The sequence below is a fragment of the Nyctereutes procyonoides genome, unplaced genomic scaffold (genome assembly GCF_905146905.1).
Source record: "Nyctereutes procyonoides isolate TBG_1078 unplaced genomic scaffold, NYPRO_anot_genome, whole genome shotgun sequence".
Classification (NCBI taxonomy): Eukaryota; Metazoa; Chordata; class Mammalia; order Carnivora; family Canidae; genus Nyctereutes; species Nyctereutes procyonoides.
In genome coordinates, this window is record NW_026575025.1 from 1,488,472 (window position 1) to 1,497,181 (window position 8,710).

At 54.1% G+C, this 8,710-nt stretch overlaps 1 protein-coding gene across 2 annotated transcripts; it reads left to right on the forward strand.

The window, feature by feature from the left end:
• Positions 1–722: 722 nt before the first annotated feature.
• ACP2 (acid phosphatase 2, lysosomal) lies at positions 723–8,688 on the forward strand. Of its 2 annotated transcripts, none has more exons than XM_055308750.1 (11): positions 723–853; positions 1,615–1,710; positions 2,043–2,129; positions 3,152–3,304; positions 3,417–3,515; positions 3,597–3,686; positions 4,142–4,274; positions 5,044–5,126; positions 5,248–5,354; positions 5,473–5,648; positions 7,783–8,688. In XM_055308750.1, the coding sequence occupies exons 3-11, from the start codon at positions 2,049–2,051 to the stop codon at positions 7,914–7,916; spliced, it is 1,056 nt and encodes a 351-aa protein (XP_055164725.1). In that variant the 5' UTR covers positions 723–853; positions 1,615–1,710; positions 2,043–2,048; the 3' UTR covers positions 7,917–8,688. The 2 variants fall into 2 exon arrangements, with proteins under 2 accessions (XP_055164725.1, XP_055164719.1); XM_055308744.1 differs by lacking the exon at positions 723–853 and adding an exon at positions 881–1,039.
• Positions 8,689–8,710: the final 22 nt, after the last annotated feature.

Here is an 8,710-nt window from a genome sequence, read left to right on the forward strand (position 1 = left end):
GGCACTCCGAGCTCAGTCACAAAGCCATGAGGCCAAATTGGTTGTACTTGGATCCTAACAGCCAAGGCCCAGGGTGTCTCTGATTCTATGGAAACTCCATCTTCTCCCACTTTTAACCTATGCACCTTCCCCTTATCCCTGTATATATACCCCCACCGGTCTGAAATTCCTCCCCCACGGATTCACTGCTTTGGTTTTGCAAAGTCTGAATGTACTGTGCAACGCTTTCCTTTCCGAGGAGGCGTGATACGTTTCCAGGACATCCCAAAGTCGCAAGTGGACGGATGGAAGGGAAGGGAAAGGACTGGGAGGTAAAGTGAGAGGTGTCCTGGAGCTCTGCTCAAATGCACGAGCGGCAGGCTGCACTGGGACCAACCCCAAGGGCACAGGGAGTCCAAAGAACTGTTGACACGCTGTGCCCTGCACCAAACAAGGCTTCTCCCGGGGAACGGAGCCAGGGGCCAAGGCTCAAATTCCACCAGAAGGCAGGGGCGTGGAGAAGGGCGCCCGCACTTCCCAACCCTCGCCCCAATTCGGCAGCGGTTCTGGCTCTGGGCTGAGGCCCGGCGGCACCGCGGCCCGAGGGGGCGCTCGCGCTCCCAGCCACTGTCCGGCCCGCAGCAGGCGCCAGCTCGTTACAGGGTCTCCGTGGCCGAGGCCCACCCGAGCTCGGGGCTCTCTTTACCAAGACGAGGTCTCCAGCGAGCCCGCGCCACACTCCCACGCTCCTCCGCCGCGGCCGCCTCGCGGGCCTCCCACACGCATCCCCTCCCAGGTCCCTCCTGCTCCCACCATCTCTGCCCCTCCTTCAGCAAGATGGCGGCGAGGGCACTTCCGGCGTGTGTCCTGACGGGTGCGTACGGGCGGCAGCTGGAGGTGCCACGCAGCGGGTTCCGGCCTCTGTGCCGCTGAGTCTCTAGCGGCGATGGCGGGCGGGCCGTTTGCGTGGAGCGGGGCGGCTCTGCTCCAGCTCCTTCTTGGCGCGAACCTGCTCGTGGTGCCACCCACCCAGGCGCGGAGTCTGCGCTTCGTCACCTTGGTACCGGGAGCCGGGGTGGCCCGACGGCTTGCCCGAGCTGGAAGGGCACAGGCCCGCGGTGGGAGGGAGGGGCGGGGCTTGCGCTGGGTCGGGGTCCCCCGCGGAGCTGCAGCGGGTGCAGGGGAGACGCCCGGCCTGGAGGGTGGGGGCCGGGTTATTTTCGGGGGCAGGCCGGGGGTCCGGAGTTGTCTCGCAGGGCATAGGTCAGGTGAGCCTGTCCTGGGGCAGGCATGCTGCAGAACCGTAAAGAGACCCTCCCTAATCAAGCCTTTGGTGATTTCCAGCACCCCACCCCCACCCGCACCCCGCCACTTGCATCGCTTTCGTTTCGCTCTTGCATTTCCACCTGTATCTTTGGCTTAGCCCATGGTCTCTAGTGGCGTTGGTTGGCCAAATTGGAATCTCTGGAACCCGCTCAAAGTTACTGACTTCTAAGTCCGGGGTCTTTTGCTGTGCATAGACTTAAGGCTTCCCGGAGGGAGTAGGGCTTCCCTCCCCAACAGCGGGCAGAGGTGGGCGCTGTGTCCCCATCTAGGAACCTTCTGACCTGTAGGCAAACCCTTTTCTTTCCTCAGCTGTACCGACATGGAGACCGTTCGCCAGTGAAGACATACCCCAAGGACCCCTATCAGGAAGACGAGTGGCCTCAGGGGTTTGGGCAGCTAACCAAGGTGGGTCAGAAGCCAGACACACCCCACCCCACCCCCCCGCCGCCCCCAAGGTGGGGCTGTAGGATGAGTGACCTCTGGAGCTGCTACAGAACTTGGGGCCTCACCACATTGTCATTTCCCACGTGGGTGCTGACTTTGACTGGATTTCTTAACCTTACTGTCCTCTGTACCCAGGACAGGTGCCATACACAGGCCACTTAGTAGATGACATCTGTGATCAGATTCACCCACTCCTACTTCCAGCCAGGGGAAATTTGGAAAGCAACAGTGCCTAAGCCCTGTGGGACTTGCGAGCGGTCCCTTCCCTCTTAACCCTTGGGTTGTGCCCACAGGAAGGGATGCTACAGCACTGGGAGCTGGGCCAGGCTTTGCGGCAGCGCTACCACGGCTTCCTCAACACTTCCTACCACCGGCAAGAGGTAAGGCTGGGAGCTCGAGAGGCAAGAGGAATAGAATCTGCCCTTCTCACCCTCTGCCCTCAGGGAGCCTGGGGCACTCTGGCCTCCTTCCATGCATTTTTGATTACAGCTACAGGACAAGGCATCTAAGAGCTGCGTAGAACATAGTCACAGATGCCAAGTTGCCCCTCCTTGACTTGGAAAGGGCAACATCGATCAAGCATCCAAACTGAGGCTTGAGGGCCTGGCAAAGTCTTTTCTGATACTGTCAACCTGGATTCTTTGTCCAAGATGCTTATTAAGTACCTACTAAGGGCAAAGCGCTGTGCTACCACTTTGCATGAAATGGTGCACCACACAGATATGATCTCTGTCTTCGTGGAGCTTGGAATATAGCGGGGGTGACACACAATAAACCACACAGGGCCAGGAGATAAAGATAGCAGGGATCACATGTAGAGGAGGCGTGTCAGGGAAGATTGGCAAGTGTGCTGGCTTCCTTGAGGCCCTCTTCTACCCCAGGGATGGGGAGAGCTGTTCCTCTGGTTACTGCTGTTGGCTACAGACATCTTAAAGAGTCTCTTGATGCTCTTGTTCCCTTGGGGGCCAGCTCTCTCCTGCTCTTGCCCTTCCCCACTGCTTCCTCCTCCCTTTGCACAAGCAGTTATCTCCGTTCCCTCCCTGCTCTCTAAGCCCCTTTATAAAGGGGTGTGTGTGGTTGAGGCAGTTTCTGCCCTCCAGGACCCCTGGTAGAGATAGGGAGATGGGCGTTGTTAGAAAACCAGACAGACAGACGTGACAGTCCGACTGACTAAGCATTTGGGACTGGGAGGGCATTTGAACTAGAGCCATCCCCTCAGGAGTTCTTCACAGCAGGGTGGCAGCTATAGCCCCTAGCTAAGTGCTTGGGCCAAGGAAGGCCAGAGAGCGGGAGAGGGCCACAGTTTGCTGGTAGCCATCAAGAACAGGTTCTTCCCTTCCAGCCCCACGACAGGGCCAAAGCTCCCCTCCCCACTCAGGTGAAACTGGTGTCCTCTCTGCAGGTTTACGTGCGAAGCACAGACTTTGACCGTACTCTCATGAGTGCTGAGGCCAACCTGGCTGGACTCTTCCCTCCCAACGGCATGCAGCGTTTCAACCCAAATATCTCTTGGCAGCCTATCCCCGTCCACACTGTGCCCATCACTGAGGATAGGGTAAGACTGGCCGGCCCCCCTCCCTGGAGGCGGTGAGAGGGACAATGCTGGCCATGGGCCTGCTGATCCCCAACTCCTTCTCTGCCTCTCTTTCCCCTGCTTTGGTCTGCAGCTGCTGAAGTTCCCATTGGGCCCGTGTCCCCGATATGAGCAGCTGCAAAACGAGACCCGACAAACACCAGAGTATCAGAATGAGAGTGTTCAGAATGCAGTGAGTGGGGCTGAAGTGGGGATCACCACCCTGATCCTTTCCCTCAGGGCAGTACTGATCCCCAGGTCCGTTTTCTCCTAGCAATTTCTGGATATGGTGGCCAATGAGACAGGGCTTACCGACGTGACACTGGAGACTGTCTGGAATGTCTATGACACACTCTTCTGTGAGGTGAGCCCACTTAGTGTCCCCGGTATGAGCTCTCTTCCCTCACACCTCAGCAGGCCCAGGTGACCAGGACAAGTAGCGTACAGTGTCTGGATACCATTTCCACCGGGGAGGTCCAGACAGGCTGCTTCTTGTGAAACAAAGGAATTTCCCTCACGGGTGAAAACCTCAGAGTGGGAAATGGTTCATGACTTGTCAGCAGTTCTTGCCTCTCTCCACCCAGAACTCTCGTGGTATCCGACTCTATCCTGCTGAGTCACGCTTTTCGTGCCTGAGCTGCCTTCCCTGTGTCCTGTCCACCATGTGTCCTGGTTCCAGGCCCTCAGCCTCACCTCTCCTCTCCTCTCCTTCCCTCCCTCCCTCACACACACAGGCACCTTCCCGCTGGGGAAGAGAGCTGTCCCCGGAGAGGCTCTGGCCTAGGCCTGGGGAGCTAACCTGCCCGCTGCGATACACAGCAAACACACGGGCTGGTCCTGCCACCCTGGGCCTCACCCCAAACCATGCAGCGTCTGAGCCGGCTAAAGGACTTCAGCTTCCGCTTCCTCTTCGGGATCTACGAGCAGGCAGAGAAGGCCCGGCTTCAGGGGGGTGAGTGATAAGAGCAGCATGTCATTTCCCCATCAGGACTCCACAACATTAAAAATCTGCTCTGGAGGGTTTCTCACACCCTTTTAACTTCTCTACCTATAGTGCTCTCTGCCCCTTCAAAACCAGACCTCCCATTAGCCAATGAAGTCTCCCCAGCCCTCCAAATGCTTAGCGCCTCTGTCACTGTAGAGCGACCACTGTCAAGTTTGTGTGCTTTTTTTCCCCTACCATTCATATTCTTAAGTGTCACCTGTCAGAAGACCCTCTGTCTCCCCTTAAATGAATTCCTCCCTCCAGAGAACCACTGAGGGCCACTTGGCAAGAAGGCTGAGAGTCACACATGTGCCAGTTTCCTGATGGGAGCACCCAAGGGAGGGCTGGCCATTAAACCTTTGCGAGCCTGCCTGTGGCCGAGCTCCCGTACACGCCACTGTCTCGCATGTTCTGAAGCGACCTTAAGTTTATATTTGTGCCAGACTGGAGTGATTGTTCAGATGTGAGCAGGGCCTGTGTAGCTCATTTATAAACGGGCAGGTCTTTATTATTGGTGTTGAAATACCAATACCTTGTTTTATCTCATTTCCATTTGTAAATGTGAAAGTTCTGAGAGAAGAGGGGTGCTGGAGAGTTGGCTGCGTGTTTCCCATCCCCCCTCAGAGTGCATAGGTGATCAGACTCAGGACTGGCAGAGGGTAAAGGGCCACAGACAGGTCTGACCAGAAGACAGGGGTAGCTGGAGCCTCTGTCACGGAGGACTGTTCTCCTTCAGGAGTTCTGCTGGCTCAGATACGGAAGAACCTGACCCTGATGGCAACCTCGTCCCAGCTCCCTAAGCTGCTGGTTTACTCTGCGGTAAGCTCCCATAGTCCCCAGCTGCTGATGTCCAGCAAGGAGCTAGATTTCTTCTCTCTTCAGTGCCTGGGCATGAGGGTTGAGGGGAGAGTAGTGCTGACAGGGGGCTCCCCTCTCACAGCATGACACCACCCTGGTCGCTCTGCAAATGGCACTGGATGTCTACAATGGGGAACAAGCCCCCTATGCCTCCTGCCACATATTCGAACTGTACCAGGAAGATAATGGGTGAGTGGAGCTACCGGACGGTCTGCCTTGGGGATGGCTTGGGGTGGCTGTGGGCAGCCCAAGGACTCGGTGACAGGCCCGCTGAGTACCTTCCATCTCGTCTCCCATTGATCCTCAGGAATTTCTCAGTGGAGATGTACTTTCGGAACGAGAGTAACAAGGCTCCCTGGCCACTGATCCTGCCTGGCTGCCTTCACCGCTGCCCACTGCAGGACTTCCTTCACCTCACAGAGCCTGTTGTGCCCAAGGATTGGCAGCAGGAGTGCCAGCTGGCAAGTGGTCCTGCAGACACAGGTGAGCTGCTGCCTGACTCTGCTGCTGATGTCCCAGAACGACTTTCAGTTCCTACCTGCAAGTCTCTGGAGAGCTGCTGCACCTCTAGCCATCTGACTCACTTCCCTAGACAGTTTACTTCCCCACCCTGAGACCATTCCTCACCTTCTCCCTATCCCTCTTTCTCAGGCAATGCCCTCTCTTCTCATATCACTGAGAAAATAATGGTGTTCAGGAAAGCCTGGGCTCATCCTCCCACCAGCAGATCTTCTAGCTTACTTGCTGGTGTAACCCACTACCTAAGGCCAACAACCTCTCCATTTATGCTCTGGATCTATCTTTTCTCACTTCCATAGGGACTTGTGGGGCCTCCGCGTTTCCTGTCTGCTAGGTCAGTTACATCTAAAAGTCTAACGAAGATCTCTCAGGGCCCCATCTTCCTCCAGCCACCGCTCTGTCGGTTTCCTGTGAAAGTGGAATCCTGCAGATTTGCCTAGACTCTGGTTTCGCTTTTTCAGTGCCCATTCTGTCAGACTCACAGTAGATAGGCTTGTGTCACCTATTCCAGTGAAGCCTTTCGTAAAGGATCAATGACCCTCTTATCAAAGCCAGTGACCAATTCTTAGCTTCTCTCCTCTTAGCATGATAAAATCGACTCTTCTGTCTTGGCTTTCTCTGGTTTTTCTTCTGACTTCTAGGTAGCTTCCTGACTGGCTTTTTCTCCCCACCAAACAATGGAGGGCCCAGGTCTCATCTTGGCCCTTCTCCCTCTGTGCCCACTCCCAAGGTGATGCCATCGAACCTCATGGCTTTACATAGCACTTCCATGCAGAGTTCATGCTTTGATGACTCAGATTCATAACCTTTTCTCTGAGCTACAGATTCACATATCTAGCTGCTAACTTGAGGTCTCTCCATGGAGGTCAACTAGAACATCTCAAAATTGATATGTCTGAAACCAAATACTCTTAACCCCCAAATCCACCCTTACTTCAGACTTGTCCATCTTAGCAAATGCCACAAGTCACCCAGTTGCATAGTGTAACCCTATCAGTCATCTTGAATACCATCTTTCCCAGATCCCACATCCAGTCCACTAGCAGATCCTATCAGCTTGATCTTTAAAATACATCCTCCTGGGATGCCTGGGCGGCTCAGGGGTTGAGCGTCTTTTTTCGGCTCAGGTCATGATCCTGGGGTCCTGGGATCGAGTTCTGCATAGGGCTCCCCACAGGAATCCTGCTTCTCCCTCTGCCTGTGTCTCTGCCTCTCTGTGTCTCTCTTGAATAAATAAATAAAAATTAAAAAATAAATAAATAAAATGCATCCTCTTGCCTCCCTGGTATGATCCTCCATCACTTCTTGCCTGAACTACAGAAAATCTTCCTAGTGTTCCTTCTGATTTTCTTGTCCCAACCAGTCTCAGCACTGCAGAGTTAATTAAAAAAATAAAAATAAAAATAGGGGATCCGTGGGTGGCTCTGGTTTAGCGCCACCTTCAGCCCAGGGTGTGATCCTGGAGTCCCAGAATCAAGTCCCGCGTCGGGCTCCCCAGAGGGAGCCTGCTTCTCCCTCTGCCTGTGTCTCTGCCTCTCACAAATTAATAAATAAAATATTTTAAAATAATAAAAAATAAAAATAATAAATCCATTCACATCACTACCCTTCTCAGAATCTTGCAGTGGCTTTCCATGATGTTTAGGACAAAATACAAGTTCTTCCCTGTGACTTTCAAGCGCTTCTTATCTGATCTTCTGCTCTGATCTGCTTGCTCCTCACTTACCCTGCTATAGTGATAACTGATTTTGTAGCTGATCCTAGAATTTTCCCAACTTATTTCCACATCAGGGAAATTCTGTACTGGCTTTTGTCTGCCCATCCCCTCTGCCCTTGCCCCAGGACCTGTTTCTCTCAGGTTCAAGTGTCTCAGTGACTCCAGGTGTCTGGTTAAATTGTCACTTCCTCAGTGATGCCTTCTCTGACTGATGTACCTTTCTATCCTTTTCTCTTTAGTTTGTTTTCCTTTATATCATTTGTCACTAACCTGTGCATGTCTCCGCTGTAAGAAGAACACCTGGCATATGGTAGATGGTCCAGTATTTGTCGGATGAACACTGATACGACCTTTCTCTCCCCCACCCCATCCCATGCCCAGAGGTGATCGTGGCCTTGGCTGTGTGTGGCTCCATCCTCTTCCTTCTCATAGTGCTACTCCTCACCGTCCTTTTCCGGATGCAGGCCCAGCCTCCCGGCTACCGCCATGTCGCAGATGGAGAAGATCATGCCTGACAACCACTCAGCCCCCTTCCCTCTGCCTCCTAGGGGAGGTGGGCTGGGCCCTTGCTCCTGACTCTTGCTGCTCCCCAGCCCATGGACAGGAGACCCTGGGTTGGCCTTCCTCGGATTACCCCAGCCTAGACAAACAAGTGAGACTTGGCTTGGCCCATGGCACCCGTCACTTAGCATTCGTGTGCCTCACGTTTACCAAGTACTGTGTTGGACTTTGGCTCTCTCCAGACAAGATTTGCCTCCACCATGCTTACTAAGGACCAGAAGTGTAAACAAGCAAGTTTCACTCAGGACCTGGGATTGACAAACTGAAGGAGTTAGCACTTGATCTGCCTTGCCCCCACCAATCAAGCCGTGCTCTCTCTTCTAGCCCGGAGTCTTCAGCAAATGGTTCAGAGGACACAGTTCTGCACCCCAGTGTTTATTTTAGTGGAAAGTACTGCACAATTCTGGGAGTATAAACACTGGCTGCCAGGGAATGGGATCATGCAGAGGCCCGCTGGCCAAGTTTTCCTTTGTCTCCCTGAAGGCACCATTAGACATAATGCTTCAGGCATCTTTGTCACCCTGCAGCTGGAGCAGGTCAGAAGGGTGTTTGTCGGGGGAGGGAGGGGCATGAGTTGCAGTATAGTTATGGCACTACCGATCCCTTTTGGCTACGTCGGGGTCTTTGGGGACCAGAGGTGAATGCAGGTTGTGAGCTGGACAGCTTGTGACTGTGGCCCAGAATAGGGCTAAGGCAGCTTCCAGAGAATGAAAGTTCTAGACTCTGTTTCTGTGCCTTTTTTTGGTTT